Source organism: Balaenoptera ricei, chromosome 16, assembly GCF_028023285.1.
Source record: "Balaenoptera ricei isolate mBalRic1 chromosome 16, mBalRic1.hap2, whole genome shotgun sequence".
Lineage (NCBI taxonomy): Eukaryota > Metazoa > Chordata > Mammalia > Artiodactyla > Balaenopteridae > Balaenoptera > Balaenoptera ricei.
The window spans coordinates 22657173-22678835 of record NC_082654.1 but is presented as its reverse complement, the minus strand read 5'-3'; the positions used below and the strand labels follow the sequence as shown (position 1 = coordinate 22678835).

Genomic DNA, 21663 nt, shown 5'->3' with positions numbered 1-21663 from the left:
AACAATAGCAAAGATGGATAAAACTAAAAGCTGGTTCTTTGAGAAGATAACCAAAATTGATAAACCACTAGCCAGACTCATCAAGAAAAAAGAAGACTCAGATCAACAGAATTAGAAATGGAAAAGGAGAAGTAACAACTGACACTGCAGAAATACAAAGGATCATGAGAGATTACTACAAGCAACTATATGCCAATAAAATGGAAAACCTGGAAGAAATGGACTAATTCTTAGAAAAGCACAACCTTCCGAGACTAAATCAGGAAGAAATAGAAAATATAAACAGACCAATCACAAACACTGAAATTGAAACTGTGATTAAAAATCTTCCAACAAACAAAAGCCCAGGACCAGATGGCTTCACAGGCGAATTCTACCAAACACTTAGAGAAGAGCTGACACCTATCCTTCTCAAACTCTTCCAAAATATTGCAGAGGGAGGAACACTCCCAAACTTATTCTAAGAGGCCACCATCACCCTGATACCAAAACCAGACAAAGATGTCATAAAGAAAGGAAACTACAGGCCAATATCACTGATGAAGGTAGATGCAAAAATCCTCAACAAAATACTAGCAAACAGAATACAACAGCACATTAAAAGGTTCATACACCATGATCAAGTGGGGTTTATCCCAAGACTACAAGGATTCTTCAATAGACACAAATCAACCAATGTGATAAACTATATTAACAAACTGAAGGAGAAAAAACATATGATCATCTCAATAGATGCAGGGAAAGCTTTCAACAAAATTCAACACCCATTTATGATAAAAAACCCTCCAGAATGTAGGCACAGAGGGAACTTACCTCAACATAATAAAGGCCATATATGACAAACTCACAGCCAACATCATTCTCAAGGGTGAAAAACTGAAACCATTTCCTCTAAGATCAGGAAGAAGACAAGGTTGTCCACTCTCACCACTATTATTCAACATAGTTTTGGAAGTTTTAGCCAAGCAATCAGAGAAGAAAAAGAAATAAAAGGAATCCAAATCAGAAAAGAAGAAGTAAAGCTGTCACTGTTTGCAAATGACACGATACTATACACAGAGAATCCTAAAGATGCTACCAGAAAACTACTAGAGCCAATCAATGAATTTGGTAAAGTAGCAGGATACAAAATTAATACACAGAAATCTCTTGCATTCCTATACACTAATGAGGAAAAATCTGAAAGAGAAATTAAGGAAACACTCCCATTTACCACTGCAACAAAAAGAGTAAAATACCTAGGAATAAACCTACCTAAGGAGACAAAAGACCTGTATGCAGAAAACTATAAGACACTGATGAAAGAAATTAAAGATGATACAAACAGATGGAGAGATATACCATGTTCTTGGATTGGAAGAATCAACATTGTGAAAATGACTCTACTACCCAAAGCAATCGACAGATTCAATGCAATCCCTATCAAACTACCAACGGCATTCTTCACAGAACTAGAACAAAAAATTTCATAGTTTGTATGGAAACACAAAAGGCCCCGAATAGCAAAAGCAATCTTGAGAAAGAAAAATGGAGCTGAAGGAATCAGGCTCCTGGACTTCAGACTATACTACAAAGCTACAGTAATCAAGACAGTATGGCACTGGCACAAAAACAGAAATACAGATCAATGGAACAGGAAAGAAAGCCCAGAGATAAACCCACACACATATGGTCACCTTATTTTTGATAAAGGATGCAAGAATATACAATGCAAAAAAGACAGCCTCTTCAGTAAGTGGTACTGGGAAAACTGGACAGCCAGCTACATGTAAAAGAATGAAATTAGAACACTCCCTGACACCATACACAAAAATAAACCCAAAATGGATTAAAGACCTAAATGTAAGTCCAGACACTATCAAACTCTTAGAGGAAAACGTAGGCAGAACACTCACTCTGACATAAATCACAGCAAGATCCTTTATGACCCACCTCCTAGAGAAATGGAAATAAAAACAAAAATAAACAAATGGGACGTAATGAAACTTAAAAGCTTTTGCACAGCAAAGAAAACATAAACAAGACGAAAAGACAACCCTCAGAATGGCAGAAAATATTTGCAAATGAAGCAACTGACAAAGGATTAATCTCCAAAATTTACAAGCAGCTCATGCAGCTCAATTTCAAAAAAAACAAACAATCCAATCCAAAAATGGGCTGAAGACCTAAATAGACATTTCTCCAAAGAAGATATACAGATGGCCAACAAACACATGAAAGGATACTCAACATCACTAATCATTAGAGAAATACAAATCAAAACTACAATGAGGTATCACCTCACACCAGTCAGAATGGCCATCATCAAAAAATCTACAAACTGTAAATGCTGGAGAGGGTGTGGAGAAAAGGGAACCCTCTTGCACTGTTGGTGGGAATGTAAGTTGATACAGCCACTATGGAGAACAGTATGGAGGTTCGTTAAAAAACTAAAAATAAAACTACCATACGACCCAGTAATCCCACTACTGGGCATATACCCTGAGAAAACCAAAAAGAGTCATGTACCACAATGTTCATTGAAGCTCTATTTACAATAGCCAGGACATGAAAGCAACCTAAGTGTCTATCAACAGATGAATGGATAAAGAAGATGTGGCACATATATACATTGCAATACTACTCAGCCATAAAAATAAATGAAATTGAGTTATTTGTAGTGAGGTGGATGGACCTAGAGACTGCCATACAGAGTGAAGTAAGTCAGAAAGAGAAAAACAAATACCGTATGCTAACACATATATATGGAATCTAAAAAAAAAAAAAAAAGGTTCTGAAGAACCTAGTGACAGGACAGGAATAAAGACACAGACGTAGAGAATGGACTTGAGGACACGGGGAGGGGGAAGGGTATGCTGAGATGAAGTGAGAGAGTGGCATGGACATGTATACACTACCAAATGTAAAATATATAGCTAGTGGGAAGCAGCCACATAGCACAGGGAGATCAGCTCGGTGCTTTGTGACCACCCAGAGGGGTGGGATAGGGAGGGTGGGAGGGAGGGAGATGCAAGAGGGAGGAGATATGGGGATATATGTATATGTATAGCTGATTCACCTTGTTATAAAGCAGAAACTAACACACCATTGTAAAGCAATTATACTCCAATAAAGATGTTAAAAAAAAAAAAAGAAAATACCCAGTGCTGGTGAAATCATTGGGAAATGTACAGTCTGTTATTGCTTGTGGGTATATGAATTATCCTAACCATCTTGGAAAGTAATCCCAGGTATCTTTTAACATTATAAACGTATTTGGTTTTGATACAGCAATATCCCCTTTAGGACTCTAGAGTACTTTACAAAGAGAAAATTACCAAAAATGTAACAACATGTTTACAAACATGTTTATTGAAGCACTATATGTAATAGCAAATATTGTAGAAATTAGATAATGATCCAATAAAAAGGTCAGGGATAAGTAGTGTAGCTTGGAGTTAATAGAACACACTCAGGATCCACCTCTGACACTTACTGACTACATGAACATCGGGCACATTAATTTTTAAGCCTTAATGTTTCTAAGCCTCACTTCTCTCATATGTAAACCTGGGATACTAGTAGTGCCTATTTTATAGGGTTGTTATGAGGATAAAAAGCACTGAAAACACTTCCTGGCTCAGAAGAAGCACTACATAATTTAATTAAGCATGCAGTTGTTAAATTCAGTATACAACATCCATACTATTTGATGCTTATAAACCTGACCCATTTTTCTTAGTGTATTCATCTGGACAGACACCCATAACTCATTGTTAAGTGAAAATAACAGGTTGTCAGAGTCCTATGAACAGTTTCTCCTACTTTCTCAAACAAACAAAAAAGTGGTCCACATACGTATATATGTGTTGGTATTTTTGAGTTGGGTCATAACGATATGGACAGAATCACACAAAACTCTCAGCATCACTGACCTCAGGGAAGCTGGATCAGTGTGGGCAGTAAAAGACTACTAACATTTTTTGTTTGCCTCTGCATTGTTTGGTTCATTATAATGAACATACTTTTTTTTTTTTTTTGATTTTTTTAAAATAATAAGATTTAATCAAATGAATTTATAAGTCCAGGACCCACAAGCAGCAGCTCTGCATGACACAAATATGGGGATGGGGGTGGGAGTTACAAAGCTCAAAGGAATCCAGAATCCAAAGCACCCCCTGATCCTGCTGGGGAGCTTGGCTCTCTCCTGGGGGCGACTGGGAAGGCACTAAACATCTGCAAACACAGGGATGAATGAATAGCATCACTGGATCTGTGTAACACAAAGAGCCCTCCTGCAGGGAAATTTCACACTCTAGCTTTATTCTTTTTCTTTTTTAGGGTGACTACCCCCCTTCTCTATTCTTGTATTTGTGGCTGACTGAAAGCTGGATTGCGTAGCACAACATCCTTCAAAGCTGAGACTAATAATCTATCCAAGACGCTCTCTGCTTTTCCCCTGGATGAGGAGTAGAAAGGGAGAGGCTTCCAGCTAATGGGAATCACCCACAGGGTTGGCAGAAAGTCACCGTCTTCAGGTCAGCTTCTGTCAGCCTGAACCCCTTGAGCTCTCCAGAAAGTACTGGCTGAAGCCAACCCCACACAGATGCTGCTTCAAGGCACTCTACAGCCATTCTCTCCACAAAGACTCTACTGGGAAGCTTCTCTTGGTAATAGCTGTGTGTAACACCCAAGAAGAAGCAAAGTGACTCCCGTGACAAGAAAACAGGGCTGGCTCCCAGCGCAGAATCAAATGGCCTAACCCATTCTCTCCGCTTTAACTATATGCTTCTTCATCCCACAAAAGCAGGTACTGCAGCTTGAGAAGTACGTAATTGTGGAGATGTGTTCGGAAGCTTGTGTTTCATGTGGATCAGAAAATAGGATACTAGGGAGTTTGAGAAGTCAGCCAGGCCAGGCAAGCTCTACGACAGACACACTGCAGGTTGTGTGTCCCTTTAAGAGAGTACACCTTCAGTCCTTCCAGAATTGCCTAGGGCTTCCTCACCAGCTAAGCCTCTCTTAGCAGAATGCTGATTACCCTGGCACAGGGGGAAAAAAGGTTAATATATTTCTTCTCAGCGATACTGTATCTAGATTTTGACATTTTATTTATCTCAACCTTTAGGCTTATCTTGCTTCAGTATGGTAAAATCACCAGCTCTACCAAATCTCACAGCTTAATCCACTGGAAAGTAGAGAAGATGTTGAGGTGTAGTTAATTGTTCTGTGTCAGATCATCCCCCTTTCCTCTCAGTTTCACCCCCTGAGTGAACGACAACACAAAACAAAACAAAATCAACAACCTGCTCCAGGATTAAGGTGTAATCAATGGCAAGGCCAACCGGGAGCCAAAGCTCATTAATTTGGTATAGCGGCATCTCGCTCTGTCAGCCAGGCTTTGTGGATTCAGTGAGGTTGAAAGCCCTAGAACATCACTGCAAGGTCAGCTGCTTCTTGGCCTCTCTCCTATTCTAAGACCCCAGGGACATTTGCCACTTGCCCCCCTTTGGACTCTTCAGCTGGTAAAAGTTGTAAAGAATATGGGCTCAATCAAAAAGCGCATGTATCTATTTGTTGGACAAGAAGCCATTTCCCTGTTGCCCAGTATTTTTCTAGAATAGGACAAATGCTGCTCGAAATGTCATAGCACTTTGAAAACCCTATTTTTAATATACATATATGTATGTAACAATCATATACATACACATACATACATGTATACATATATATATGATTAAAATGTTGTTTACTTATGTACAGCAAGATCCCCCAGAAGACAGATGGGACTCTGGATGATCAATAAGCAGTGAAATGACTGAAGTTTATAACTAGCATGCCTGTAAGTGCGTGGGCTATTACTGACAAATTGTGTGACCTTGGAACACTAAAAATGTATTGGGAGGATGCAATAATGCACGCCAAGCACTGAGCATCGTGCCTGACACATCGTGGGTGCTCGATCAAAGCTAATTTTTGTTACTGTTGTCATGATTTTCATGAGCAACAGCATTACTGCCGTTACCATGAAACCAGCAAGGTGTTGGGTTTAAGGACATAAAGTCTAGTTGAGAAGAGAGAATATACACATGAGCAAAGCAAAGAAGCAACACTTATATCTTTATTATAACACTTAACAGTTGTATGACAGTGTGTCTATTTAGATTTAACATCTCCTGGGATCTGGCAGCTCTGGGTGCTGCGTAAGTATCTTATTCAATACAATTACATAAGGTAGGTTACAGGCAAGTACAGTTCTCTCTCACTTTAACTGTCCAAAGATCTTTGTCTCTCTAAACAATGAAGTCCTGGAAGGCGGAACCTACATGCTACGGATCTATGTACTCACCCAACTTTCCTTCCCTAGATAAGAACAATATAAGGCCTAGAGGAGTTAATCAATTCATCTTTGTTGAATAAATGAGTGAGAAAGAGAGTTATATGTTAGTGACCATGCAGTAGAGACAAAACTGTAGTATTCACTGGTCTGTTCAAAACCAGATACTTACTGAGCATTATCTATATGCTAAGTCCTGCATTCAGTGCTGAGTGCCCTGAGTATCTCTAAACCCTGGCCTGTGCCCCTAAGAAACCCCTGACGGTTGGCATAGGCAGGTTTTCTGAGAAGATTGTACAAGCTGGTACAGGAGAAAATGAGTCAACACTTAGCAGTCTACTCTCCTTCAAGATGACGTGGAACCATAAGGATCTTTCTTCCTGGTCCCCATCCTTGACCCATCCAGGCCTGTCCCTCTCCACCTCTACGTTAACACCCCCAAAACGTTCCCTAAAGACCAAATATGGGCACCATGAGCCACTCAAAAAATGCAGCCCTGAAAAGCAATTGTGAAGTATTCTAAATATTCCCTTTTCTCCTTACTTCTTTTCTAAATTGTCTTTTCAGACATGTACTCTTCCATCAAAGTATTAAAACGGGCAGTTGTAATAACATAGAACACCCCCAGGAATCATTTGCCACATATGACATGTAGAACATGTCACGACTATTGTGGGTATGTTAGAAAAGCAAATATAAATGGGTATATACACACACATATTACTTGTACATATGTGTATATACGTGTGTGTGTGTGTATATGTATACATATGTATATATCTTCCAGTGAAATTGATTCTAAGATGGAAAAGTCAGCAGGTCATTCTTGCCACATTTTCCCAGGCTTAAGCCCATGGAGTTTGCTCCCTCAGAAGGGAGTTCTGGTACTACTGGAACGTGATGCCGTTTTTATTTCACTAAGCCCCTCCCTTAAGATAAGAAAAGAATATTCTTCCTAGACTGAGGCATCAGTAATAGTGCCCCATCAGAGAGAAAGAAGCACGCTGAGCGTGAGCTTCAGCAATCCAGGACAAGCTGTTCCTCACATCCCTCCAATATGCCCTTCCCAGGACTACTCAGGTGGGGAGTTACGGCTGCTCTGCCTCTGTCCCACTGAGACAAAACTGCACGTCTTTTAATTTTCTAATATGCCGACAACACTTTACATGGCAGATGCACTACACAGTAAAAGCTGGCTTTTACTTTCATTTATGCACATACATTAGAGAAATTTTCCAAGGAAGCATAAGCTTACTCAGAGATGCTGACGAATAGGTACTGAATTTAAACAATACAGCAGGAGTCAGGCCCTTAATGTATTAAAGAACTGTACTTTTTAAGGCTCCTACCAAACTTCCCACACTTGAAATCAGTTACATAAATTTCCTTGGGACAGAAACTCTGCATAATTGACCTCCTACTTGGGGAAAGAGCTCAATAATTGAAATGCCTGACAACAAACAAAAGAACAGAATCTAGCCTTTTCTTTGGTCTACTAGGGTTCTCCGAAAGCACAGGACAATTTATTTGGGGCTTCTTGTACACAGTGTCAAGCCTAATGGAAAACAGACATCAGGTGAAAATGAAATTTAATGAACAATCTTCTTGTGAGGCCTGGTAGATTCCTTTGGGGTGTCTATCCAATCCATGAGCCTCCTCTTGTATGACCACTGCAATCCCCAATAAGAAGCAGGCCCTGAAACCAAATTGCTTCCATGTAAATCAACTTTCCCTCCCAAGCCACTGTTGACTGCACCAGGGGGGGACACCTGACGCAAACAGGGTGACTGCAGTCTTTCTCCCTAGACCTCAGCACTGACACTGAAAGCCAAGAGGCAGCCTCTCCCGGTCATGTGAACTGACAGGTAATGGAACCCCCCGCTGATCTTATGTGGTCGACACTCACTAGCTTTGGTCTGCCCACAGACCACTCCCACCTTTCTGTATAACGACTCTCACTTAGTCTGTGTGTGTGTGTGCGTGTACGTGTGTGAATACCATCTCCGGAGTTTGTCTCCATCCTCTCCCAGGTGAGGGATCATCATGTGATCCAGGCCTGACCAATTAGAGGAGGTGCTCTCCTGGACCTCAGGGATTGGTTCGGGCACGGGCCCACGACACAGGCTGGTGGAGAAGAGCCAATCGGGAGTGGGATAAATCAGTATCTTTTTAAGAAACAAAACAGAACAACAAAATGTATAGTTTCCAAGGAAAAAGGAGGAGAGAATAACTTCCTGGGCATTTGAGGACCTTCTTTCGTGCTAAATCCAATAAGTTAGTCTGCCCTTGAAGAATTTGTTCATTCATTTGAAAAAGTACTAATTGCCCACTCTGTATGTGTGACGCAGTAGTGTGAATCCCAGAAATAAAGGCAAGCGTATAAGTGTGTGTGTGCCCCTTTGTGCTGCAGAACCACAGAAGGGAAGCTGTGAAAGAATGTTGCCCTGGTAGCCTGCCTGGGTTCTGTAGACCTAGAGGTTACACTGAGCCCCTCTGCAAAGATATCCTTATTCTTTCGTTTCTGCCCCCATAAGCTCACAGATCAGTGAGAACTATGGGAACCAAAACGCATAAAGACAACCTAATAAGCAGTTTAGCAAAAGGATCTGTGACCAAAAGAAGAGGTCTATAAAAAGGAAGGGTCCAGCCTTCCTGGAAATGAACCCCAGCCCATGGCTAAGGGAAACGAAGATCAAACAGAGGAAGAGAGAGAACAAGGAAGCAGAAACCTTCCCACCAGGAAGCGGGGGTGGGGGTGAGCAGCCAGCCGAGGACATCATGTTTAAGTAACACAATAATTATTAGCTCAGCTTCCCTACCTCCAAAGCGAGCTCTCCGTGATGCTCCCCAGGTTATAGTCATACAGCTTTGTCAAAATGAGAATCACCTGAAGGCAAAAGAAGAAATCACGGTTAGTTTCAAACAATGACAATCTCATAGAACTGAAATGGCCCAAGGGAGGGCTTACAATTCCTTTAATGGGCACTTCACATAATTGAATGAGTTGTGGCAGCATCCGCTTACACAGACTGGGGAAGGGTTTGCCTGTGCCTTCCCTTAAACAGCTCAAGCCTGATGCCCTCCCTAACCTTCTCCCTCTCACCCGGCAGCAAGACTTACCTGCCCATCCAGGCATCTCCTATCCTGGTGGGCTTAACACTCGCAGGAAAGCTAGCAGAGCTGTCAGATACGTGCCCTGCAAGGCAGCCACCGAGCAGACGGCTGGGAGAGAGGAAGGTCAGTGACACAGGTCCCAGCCCTCCTCGCTGTACCAGACGGGCAGGTAACTCTAGCCTCTCTGAACCTCAACATGCTATCTCTCAGAAAGGGTGGGGCTTCCCTGGTGGTGCAGTGGTTGAGAATCTGCCTGCCAATGCAGGGGACAAGGGTTCGAGCCCTGGTCTGGGAAGATCCCACATGCCACGGAGCAACTAGGCCCGTGAGCCACAACTACTGAGCCTGCGCGTCTGGAGCCTGTGCTCCGCAACAAGAGAGGCCGCGATAGTGAGAGGCCCGCGCACCGCGATGAACAGTGGCCCCGCTTGCCGCAACTGGAGAAAGCCCTCGCACAGAAACGAAGACCCAACACGGCCAAAAATAAATAAATAAATAATAATTTTTAAAAAAGGGTGGCTGTGAGGGGTTAAATTAGGTCATAAATGCAAATTATGCTTCCATTAGCATGGGGTTCTTAAATGCTAGTTCCTTCTCTTTCTTCTCTGTGGGTTTGGCTTTATTTCTTCTGATCTCGCAATTTCTGGGAAAGCCACTGGACTGAAGCAATAAGCACTAGGCAGCAGCATTTGAACAGGCACAGAGCTCTGTCTTATGGGTCCTGAAGCTTACAGAATTTAGGGAGCCCTTCATAAGAAACAAGATATAAAATTATGAGTTCCAATCTCCACACCCTGGGAAGGGGGCTATGCAATTAAGGGACTTTGAAACTTAAGCTTCATTCACTTCTCGGCAAACCTTCCCTGATTTTAACTCGTTGCTCTTTTCAACCTCACTCAGAGGAAGCCAAACTATTTGGCTCATTCTTTTAGAATTCAACACCTATGAACCATTTACTAGGAGCCCAGGATTTTGCCTGATGCCAAAAGGGAACATACATACAGATGAGGCCTGGTGGTCTGGGATCCGCTGAAACTCATGACCGGGCTCCGCCGCCTTAAGTGAAGCACAGGAGTGCCACTTGGGAAGATACAACAGAGCAGTGTATTTCTAACCATGGATGGTCTCAGCCCTTATTTGCTCTCCTTACATAATGAAAAGAACCTAATAGCTCTGCTTTGTTTTCTGTTCAGGGTCATATTTCTCTCCTCATACTCATAACCTAGAACATTCAGCCCAGTCCTGCTGTTTCCAACTCAGCAGAAAAATGTTGACATCAATTTCCTGGATTTTCTCTGAAGGCCAAGGGATCAGTTCTAGCCACAGTGAGCACAGAACAGTCTAACCTTGAATTCCAAGGCAGCAAGATGCCAAGAAGTGCTGAATCCTTCCAAGTTCTACTCTGCTAGCACAGGGCTCGCTTTACGGAAGGCACAGCTTCGATGAGCACATTCTGATCACTTCTTTCACAGCAAGCAAACTGGAACCCCATGACCTTAGGTTTGCTCCAAGTTCAAGGGAATGAAGGACCACGGTCACCCCAAGACAGGCAGAAATCTGAGGACCTGTGCTCTAAGGCTACCCATCTCCTTAACCGCCGCACAGGCCTCCTTCAAGGACCTGTTCAAAACTTATTTCTTTGGCAAAACGTAAGCATGTGTGAGGCTCTGGGCACCCTATGGGCCCGTCAGATGGCAGGCCTGCGGTGGGGGCATATGCTTAACAGATCCGTGTGCCAATTAAGTCGCTTGAAGTGCTAAATTTCAATCACCGCCATCCCGGGAATGCTGATCAGCGGCAGCGGGGTGGCTGTTTGTTTGAAGACACAGAGTGATGTCACTGCTCTACCTCGATATGATTTTGCCGAATAGGCCTATAAATCCCCCGCCAAGAAAACGGGTGTGTGGGCATAAAGCACTTCTAGGTAGCTGCTCTCCTGATACAAGACGGCAGTAAACTAAATAATGAAGTTCAGCGAGTCACAAACTGCCTCTCCCATCCATCTGACGAGGGAATTCACTGGAGCCCCAAAGAAGGAACCTTTTTAACCCAGCATGTAATGGTGTGGAACCCCTCACACACACACAGAAAGTGTTTAAGCAATTCACAGGCAGGAGGGCAGGGAGGTAAAAATCCACTCCCTGACTCTTCTTGCTGGGCTGGTAAAACGAAAATGTCAGTGATACGCTCAGGCAGTTTGTCAATACTGCACCAGATGAGGTGTCATTTATGGCATTTCAAAGCATATCTGCTTGAATCAATCTAATCTTTCTGTTTTCAGAAAGAGGGCAAGAAAGGAGGGAGAACTGCTGACCTTTAGTTATGTTTTCAATCGATTATTTGAAATCTCTTTTCCCCTCTTTTTTTTCCCTTTCCTGTCTATATGCATTATTTACCACCTTACTCCTGGATGGTGACACGTCATTATATTAGATCGGATTTGTTGTTGTTTGTTTGTTTGTTTTTCTGCTCTGGTTAATTAGCAATACTGTTTTACAGAATTAGCATCTGTTAAAGGGCCACAGCCAAAACTACCACCATTAGATGAGAAAAAGAGGTAAACGCAATTGTCTGCCTAGTCTGGTTCGACCGTCTACCATTTTTGTGTATTTTTCAAACAAACAAACAAAAAATCACTGGAACTTATTGATCAAGTGAAATGTTATAAGTACTTAAAAAATATATAAATCGTCATTTACTTTTATTCATTTGGTAAACAATTTTCACGTATAGATTTAATTCCGAGTCCAAGTGTACTGCATTTAATTATACATCCAATCAATGAGAACAAGGCTGTTTTGATAAACACATTCGCACAAAATGGAATATCTGTGAACATCTTGTTTTCTTCCTATATCTTGTTCTCATGATATAGTACCAAAATATCCCTGATTCAAAACAATAAGTGGTGACCATATGGTAATACCTTTTTTAGGTTCTTCTTTAAATCTTAGGATACTTTCTTTAAATAGCTATCATCTAAATATCTATGACTAGACAACCTCTACCTACACTGTGTCAGTACCTCAGTGCCCACTTATTTCTGGGACTTTCCACAGTGCCATGTCTAAGGATCCCCCAACCAGTCTAGGAGCTGCTGTCACCACAAGTCATCAGTCCTGTTCTTTTGCTGGGGCTCCTTCCTGCCATATCCACTGCTCATAAAGCTTCTGGGGGGGGGGCGGTGTGGGGGAGAGGAGGAACTTCATTTTCTCCATACTTATAAAGAGGATGCTGAAGCCTATCCACCAAGCTGCTGTTTTCAAATCACTCATTCCTTGGAGGATGAGAAGGCACCAGAAACCATGCCAGGCTCTGTGCAGGGATAAATGAGGGTCTTCAAGGGAATGAAGCTTCCTTTGTGGCTTCCTCCCCAGCAATGAGCTCAACAAACTATTACCTCTTTTTCCAGAGTCTCCCAAAGCTCCCACTGAATAATTCCACCAATTCCAGTCTCTCACCCGCCCCTCTGTATATAGGTATTAAGAAACCATCACATAAAGAAAATGTAGTATTCCTAATGCCATTTGCAACATGGATGCAACATGGATGGCCTAGAGATTATCATACTAAGTGAAGTAGGTCAGGAAGACAAATACCCTATGATATCACTTATAACCGGAATCTAAAATACGACACAAATGAACTTATCTATGAAACAGAAACAGACTCACAGACATAGAGAACAGACTTGTGGCTGCCAAGGGGGAGGCAGGGGTGAGGAGAGATGGATTGGGAGTTTAGGAGTAGTAGGTGAAAACTATTATATATAGAATGGATAAATAAGGTCCTACTGCATAGCACAGGGAACTACATTCAATATCCTGTGATAAACCATAAGGGAAAAGAGTATCAAAAAGAAATACAGTGTGTGTGTGTGTGTGTGTGTGTGTGTGTGTGTGTGTGTGTGTGTGTGTATATATATAACTGAATCACTTTGCTGTACAGTAGAAATTAACACATTGTAAATCAACTATCCTTCAATAAAATAAATGTTTAAGAAAGGAAAATGTAGTATAGTAGTCCACACAATGGAATATTATTCAGCCATAAAAAAAGGAAATCCTGCCATTTGTGCCAACACAGATGAACCTGGAGGGCATTTTGTTGGCGAAATAAGCCAGATAAAGAAATATAAATACTGTATCATTTATATGCAGAATCTAAAACAAACAAAAAATGATCTCATAGAAACAGAATAGAATGGTGGTGGTTAGGGGCTGCAAGGAGGGGGGAAATGAGATGTAGGTCAAAGGGCACAAACCTTCAGTTATAAGTTCTGAGGACCTATTGTACGGCATGGTGACTATAGTTAACAGTACAATATTATATATTCAAAACTTTCTGAGAGTAGATCTTAAGCATTCTCACCAAAGAAGAGAGAGAGAGAGATCTTGATTTTAGCAATCATTACACAATGTATATTTATATTCAAGCATCTCATTGTGCACTCTAAATACATTCAATTGGATTTGCCAAGTATTCCTCAACAAAGTTGGGGGAAGAAAATCACAATGGACCCTGGGAAAGGAAGATGCCAATTCACTCCTCCCCTCTGCTAACCCCAACTTCTTTCTGCTCTCAGTTACACCGCAAAAGCATAGAGACAGAGACACTAGTACAGCTGTCCTTGGTATCCACGGGGGATTGGTTCCAGGATCCCCTGTGGACACCAAAATCCATGGATGCTCAAGTCCCTTATACAAAATAGCAGAGTATTTGTATATAAACTATGAACACCCTCTCATATACTTTAAATCATCTCTAAATTACTTACAATACATAACACAGTGTAAGTGCTATGTAAATAGGCATCATCGCGTGGCAAATTCAAGATTTGTTTTTCGGAAAATTCTAGATTTTTTTCCAAATATTTTTGATCAGTGGATGATTGAATTCAGGGATGCAGAACCTATGGCTACGGAGGGGAGACTGTACATGGATGACTAACAGTCATTTTAGTGTAAAATAGCAAAAACCAGTAAAAATGAGTATCAAAATGACAGGGCAAGCCTTATATCCGGGTCTGGATTGGAATGAATGAACACAGCGGGCAGCGGGCTAAGTTAACATTTCAGAAGTCTCCATTATGCCGAGTATTGAGACAGGTTACACCTTAGAATGTGACAGCAGGTGGTTTTTTTAACATAAAAATATAATTTAGAAATGAAACTCCAAACATTTAAGGAACGCCTAAAACACCTTCCTAGAAACCTGATTCTACACAGTATACCTTTAAAAATGTCTCTAAATTGATTACTAGACTGCAACAAACCAAAATTTACTCTATCTTTCCCAAGTAGTGGCACAGGAATCCTCCATTTATTTTCCTAAGGAAAGACCATAGTGTTTTCATCCTTTGCTAACTTAAAGCATGCACCCCAGAGGAAGGAGGATGGAAGGTGGGGTGGGAAGTCAATGCAGTTCCCCTTCCTTCATCCCCTAAGAAGGAATGTGCATATTCTCCCTGGAGTGGCCTCTCCTAATTACTTTGCTTATGAGTAGCAACCTGGTTGGTAGCAGCGGACTAATGAGAATCTTTTCTGAAGGAGGAGTTTGCAGAGCAAGCTTCCTATTCTTCTTAAACTATGAATTCCAGGTAGCTCTGGGAGAACTAGTGGACATTCAGGGAGATCTGAGTTCCACTGGGACATCTGGCCTGGCCACTGGCCTTCAACTCATCTCTCCTTCATCTCAGGGAAATCTTAGAAAAGTAGGACATGTCTCCTCATTTTTCAATTATTAAGGATTTTCATTCTTTTTTTTCTCACTCTGTGTCCAAATGTGGAGGTAGAATCTAATCTCAGGGGAAACAAAAGTGTGGCCCTGGGCTTCTGGACAGTGAGCACTTTGGCTACAAGATCCTAAAGTCTTTTCATGCCTAAGGGTCTATAGCTCCAAATTCTGAATAATGAAGAGGGTGACATGGGTCCCAGTCTATAAAACGACATTTTCTTTTGTAATGCTCTCAGTCATTAGCGATTCAGGGGGAGCGTGGGCAGGTGGTTCCATCCTTGTAAAGCTCAGGGTGGCCCCACAGAACTCAGTTCTGCCAACGCTCATAGCCCCTCTCTCCTGAAGTGGGCCATGGTCAAGCTTGCATGAGCATTAGCATAACCACACGGAAGATGTTAGGTTCAGGGGCTGCAGCTGGCTACCCACATCCTTCCCCCACCAGCTTCCTGAAGGCCCTGGTGTCCCCTCACTCCCCAGTCTTGAGTGTCCCCTCTCTGCTCACTGCACCAGCTTGCCAGAGACATTAGGTGGGATGTTTTTAAAGACGTGGATGGAAGTGAATATGGAGACAGAGAATAATAAGGGCCCTGAAGAGATGTGGTACAATCTTTCATGGGGATCAAAGAGTTGGATAAGATAGAAGAGGGGTATTCAATAGCCAGAAAGTTGTTTTGTTTTTGGTTGTTTTCTTTGCACTCCAGTTTTAGGGAAAAGAAGAAAACTCACAACAGTGGTTTCCCTATAATACGCATGTTCCAGATTGTGTCTTTGGTTCAGAAAGCCTTTATTCAACTTTCCAACTTAAACAGAGGTTCTCATTCTTTTAAGGAGCCATGAATTCTTTAAGAATCTGATCTAATAAAAGTTATGAGCATAAAACAATGAATATAATGTTATGATTTCACTGATCTCCTGAATCCTACGGGGGTCATGAATCCAAGGATAAGAACCTTCTGTAATTCCCAGAAAACGGGAGCTTTGTTAAGAAGAAAGAACTTTCAGCTCTGAAATTCCACACATTTAATTCAATAAACATTTATTATGCCTTCTTAAGAAGCAGGAATAAAAAATATGTGCTATCAGGACACAAAGGGAGAATGAGACTCAGTACCAGTTCCTGGAAACTCACAGTCTAGTGGAGAGGCAGAGCTGTACAAAGATGGTTACAAAATAAGGAAGAAAAAGGTAGGTAGCAGGAGAAAAGTGTTTATATCTTTTAGACAGCAAGAAAGAAAAACATCCTCAGCAAGAGCTTCTTACAAAAGGAGGCATTCGAGATAAATCCCGAAGGATGTGTGTGACTCTGATGGACTTGAGAGGCTACAGAGATGATCCTCTAAGGGAAGGCAGCATGAGGATAGGCATCCAGAGATGTGAACGCTCACAGGGCAACCAAGAGAGCAAGTTCCCAGATCGAGCTCAAGCTTAGATTATGGGCAGTGCTGTAGTAGAAACTAGTCGAGGCACCCCCATTATGTTAGCCCTTATTCAGCCCTTATTCTTTCCACCCATTCAACCGGTCTCCTACAGATGTTTTTTCCTCCTCTCTTTCTTGCTTAATTGAACTCTGAAAATGATTGCCCCCTAGTTAAATTTGTACTATGCACCTGATGTTTACTTCTCCAAGACAATACTCCCTAACATTCCTTTCCTTTGTGAGCATACTTCATTCCAGAAAGAAGGTCACAGAACCATAACCTCGAGGACTACTGGAACCTGTTCCGGAACCACCTGACGCCAGCCCTAATGATCTCAATGTCTCCAGGAGAAAAGAGGAATGCAAGACAACATCAGCCCTGATCCTTATCTAGAGCCCTATTTTCCACCCTGAAACTATAAGACCCCTTCTTATTTCCCAGGAAGAGGGGCACAGTCTTGAGGGCGTTACCCTGCTGTGGCCCCCTTTGCCTGGCAAAGCAATAGAGCTACTCTCTTCTGCTCCTCCAAAGCTGTCTCTGCGTTTCTGTTTGGCACCAGTGAACAGAGGCTGGGTTTTCAGCAACAGCAGGAACACACAAATATCAGAATAGAGAGATACATTTGGCTCTACTATGAAGAGCCTTAATATTAGGATGGCAGTGTGCTTTGCTGAAAAGAACAAAGGCTTTGCAATCAGCAGGAGACCAGATTCTGACTCTCGGTTTAGCCACCATATCTGTTAGTATGTCTTTAGCATGAGAAACGGAGTATTAAAAATGACTCAAACAATAAAAGATGTGTTATCTCATGTAACAAGAGGTCAGAGTTGATGGGGTTCCACGACTAAGTTAGCCTAACAATGTCATCAAGGACACAAGGGATAAACATATACCCTTTCTGACAATGTCAACACAGGGTGCTACCTGCCCTCGTGTTTGCAAGGAGGCTGTGACACTTCTTTGCAGCATGTGCAGACGCAGCTACTTCCAGCAAAGAAAAAAAGAGCCTCTAGTGTATACATATGCTTTTGTTTTGCTTTAAATTAGAAAGGAAATCCTTTCCCAAAAGCCCTACCAACAAAATCTCTGCAGTTTCAATGACCAGGATTCAGCCACATGCCCTCATAGCATGTGCAATAAAAACTGAGAAAACGAGGTGGGCTCTGCCAGCAAAGAAAAAGTGGGGAGTGGCCACTACAGTTAGTAGTATCTGCCACTGCTTCACCTTGAATAAAGCACTTAAATACGGAACTGACTTCTCTTATTTAAATAAATAAATAAATATCAGTAAAATGAGAAGATAATGTTATCTTTTTTTTTTATCTTGTAGAGTTTTGGGAAGCAAACACAGTAGGAAGTGGGAAAACTCTCTGCAAATGTTAAAATACTGTGCAAATGTAAGCAGTTGTTATTATTAATAACATCTAGCATTTCGTGGATACCTACTTTGTATGCCAGACAAATTTCATTATTAAGGGCATTTCAAGTACTTACATGATTTTTTTTTTCCCCTGATGAGAAAATCAAAGCTAAGTAACTTAAAGTACTCAGCTAGTAAGTGGGGGACAAGTTTAACTCATATTAGATACAGACTCTTATTCACTGTGCTTAACTCTCCCCATGGTATACTGCTTAATATGGGTATGATTGTTCCTAGAGGGAAGGCAGAACCACTGAAGGATCCTCACTTTACATTCAGTTCAATGGTACTGAAGTCCTGTTACCTATCAGACAAGGTACTGATCACAAACTCATCCCTTGTTCTGCCTTCTTCCAGAAATTCCTGGAATATTTTTTCCTTATAATGGACAAACTTGAGTTTTACCTTTTTACTGACCTCAGATCAATGACATTTTTAATTTTTTTTTTTTTTTAAATTGTTGAACCCTGGTGAAATCCTTTTTTGAGGAGTTGATCCTTCTACTTAACTCACAACAGAATTTGGCTGTCCCGGGATTAGGAGTTCCTGACAATGAATGTGCACACATTTAACTGCAAATTTCAACAGACTGTTTTATTATAGCAACATTTTCAGGAGATTTACGTGAATGTATAATTGTGCTCCATTTGAGTTATCAAAGGGCAGAGAAATCAATAATTGCTAAACTAGATTAAGAAGCCCCAGAGGGAAGCTGAAAGGTTGATATGATGCAGGCACACACTCACAACCACACGTGCACTTGAAGTCACCAGACGGAAGTAATCCAGCACATACAAACACAAGTTGAAATGAAAAACCAGTAGAAAGAGAGGGATGAATTTGGGGTACAGGGCCAGCTAGAAAGCAGTTAGTAGATTTTTGCCTCTGGAAAGTCCTTAATCCCCAAATGACCTTCATGTTTTGTAGAAGCCCGCACATAATTTAATGTAATGTTTATTCATATGATATCCTCTGCATGACACTGAAATGGTGTGAGTAAAACAGCCACTGGATGCCCCCCACCCCGGGGAACTTAAAAGACAAGACAGTCAACAGAGATGGAGACACAAACAGGGCATGTAGATAACCTAATCAACACTAGACACAGGGCAAATTGCAGCATATAGAAGAGCCTTTATGGAAGTGGAACGTTTTTTCGTAAAATTTGCTATGCCCTTCCTCTGAGTCTGTTTCCCTGTAGAGGTCATTTGCAGCTAATATATAAGGCTGGCCCAGGAGCTGTGGGACACTGTCCCAGGAGTTTGCACATGAGGAAAACTGTAGCTCTCACTGGAAGCAACGCACATCTCTTGCCACCTGTCTGCTGAAAGTCAAGTTCTTTCTTCTTAGTAACAAGTAAAGAAATGCTTTAAATGAAAAGCTATTATGCTCTAACCCTAGAGTCAAGTCATTATATTTAGCAAGCAAATCCAAGCTTGTCACACCCACCAGACCTAAGCTGCTTTTGGATGCAAATCTTGAATATAGAACCTTTCATCATCAACTTGCTCTTCAATTCCCCAAGGTGAGGGATGCTACCAACTCAGAAAAAAATAAAAAGTACTCTCTCCAAAATCTATTTCTCTTACAATGCCAAGCCAAACAGACTGACTGATGACACTTCATTCCTATATTTTTTCTTTCCTTCTCCTCCTCCTCTTCTTTTTTGAATAATAAAAAAGAGGATAATTTTCCAAACATAGATCCATATCTAGTGGATAATGTTGACCATTTCATACGCTTCTTCCTTTAATTAAATTACTCTGCCCTAAATTATACTCCATTTCAATCTTCTGTGTTACAGCAGAGGAAGTAGGGAGATGCTAAACTAAATGATACATTTTTTTCTAGAAAAGAGCAAGATATCGGCACCAATGTCATCCCAGAAGAGTATAAAGATAAAATGATTGCACAAAATATGAGGAAAATGCATATTCAAGACAAAACCTTGCTATATAGGGAAATAGAAAATATTAAAACAATAGTAAAATAGAAATATTAAAAAGAACTGGAGATCCAAAGTCAAAGCTTCAAGACATGAAAGCAAGTGAGGCTAGAGCATTGGGGGGAGAGAGGCTAGCAGCTCAGTGGGTGGTCTGGAGTGCTACAGTGCAAGCAACCTATTGGAAATGTCCTCTGCAAGTCCATCATTTCATAATTAAAGAAACAAACCCTACACCACGTTCTCCTCATTCCCCTCCTAGTGCTTCAAAGGGAATGGACATGATATCCCAACCATCCTCCTTTGAGGTAGTCCCTATTCAACTTAGGTCACCTGGTACTTACTGAAAGAAACACAAATAATGCAGAGAACTGTTAATTCAGAGCTGCAAAACAATAAAAAAAATATTTCTTGCAATATCTTCTCTCTGGAAATCTAGAAAACAAAACAGAGGAAACCTTCCATATGCTGAAGTAAAAGGGGTACAAAACTGAGTTTGGTAGGAGGGAGAGAGAGGGGATGTGAATAATGGAGAAATTCCCTTCCTTTCAACTTCTTTGAGGCACTGATCTGAGAAATAGATCTGCAAGCTCTCAAATCACTGTCTGAAGTATAGACGCTATCTAAATATTAAGACTCTTCCTATGCAAGAGCCCACACACAAGGTGAATGTACCATTAAACAGCAAACAGCATGTTAATGATGAGGGGCCCTTCTGTTCACATGTTTCCTTATATTTAGCTTCGAAAGAAAGAAATGAAGCAAGACTTTCCCTTTCCACTTCTCCATCTTGGGCTTTATGCAGTTGTTCATGGGTCTAAAGAGGTTAAGTCAATTTTTAAAAAATATTAGTTTTCAAGGTTAACAGAACACACAGAAAGCTAATAAATAAAGATATGCATATTATGGTGATCCAAGCATCAGAACATGAACCTCAGTAAGACACTAGAATAAAATATGAAAAGAATGTAAGCTTTCTATTTTTTTTCATTTTCTCTTCTCATTTACCAACCAGTGCAACTAACAAAAGCAACAAGAATAACACACTGAAACACTAGAGATAGTTCAAATAAGCTAAGTTCAAATATTTTCCTTTACTCTGGGAAAGTCTTAATGTGGACCAGAAAGAAGAGAAATAAATAAACGATAACCACTGACATCTCTAGGAGCAGATCTTTTATTAATATTTGCCTTGTCTGAGTGCTAAAGTGTGGTGAGACACAATTTGCCTAAAAGGAAATTCAAAGCTTAAAAACAGCTGGCTTAAAAGTGAAATTCAAATAACATCTTGAAATCCCAAGTCAAATATAATAATAAATAATAAAGGTTTGTGTTGGAGGAAAAACTTATAGAAGTTAAGTGATTTTTATATGTTCCTTGTCATTTAGTCATGGAACCAAAATGCTTCTACATGATTCTAATTCTAATCCTCTACAATTGCATCTAGATGGATGGTGGGTGGTTATAAAAAAAAATTAGCATTTTGCCACTCTTTGAAAGGAAACTTAGGACAAAATTGGAAGGGACTGGAAAGATTATCTAACTTCAACCACCTCATTTGACAAATGGTGTAGGTTACACTTTTAGAAGAATCAGTTTTTGAATAAGGAGCTTTGAGAGTAAAGAACAATCTTAAACCATATGCTGATTTGGGGTATGAAGCAGGAGTTCCCAGGTACAGGAGGAAGGACTGGATTGGGCCAGTTCTGAGCCCGGA

General features: G+C 41.0%; 1 protein-coding gene across 8 annotated transcripts in view; it reads right to left on the bottom strand.

Moving 5' to 3' along the window:
* SORCS1 (sortilin related VPS10 domain containing receptor 1) overlaps positions 1–21663 on the bottom strand; it is a 577597-nt gene that overhangs the window by 376256 nt on the left and 179678 nt on the right. For all 8 annotated transcript variants that reach the window (XM_059899261.1, XM_059899265.1, XM_059899263.1 and 5 more), the window contains exon 2: positions 9136–9203. In XM_059899261.1, coding sequence (XP_059755244.1) covers positions 9136–9203 — 68 coding nt within the window. The remainder of the gene's footprint in view (positions 1–9135; positions 9204–21663) is intronic.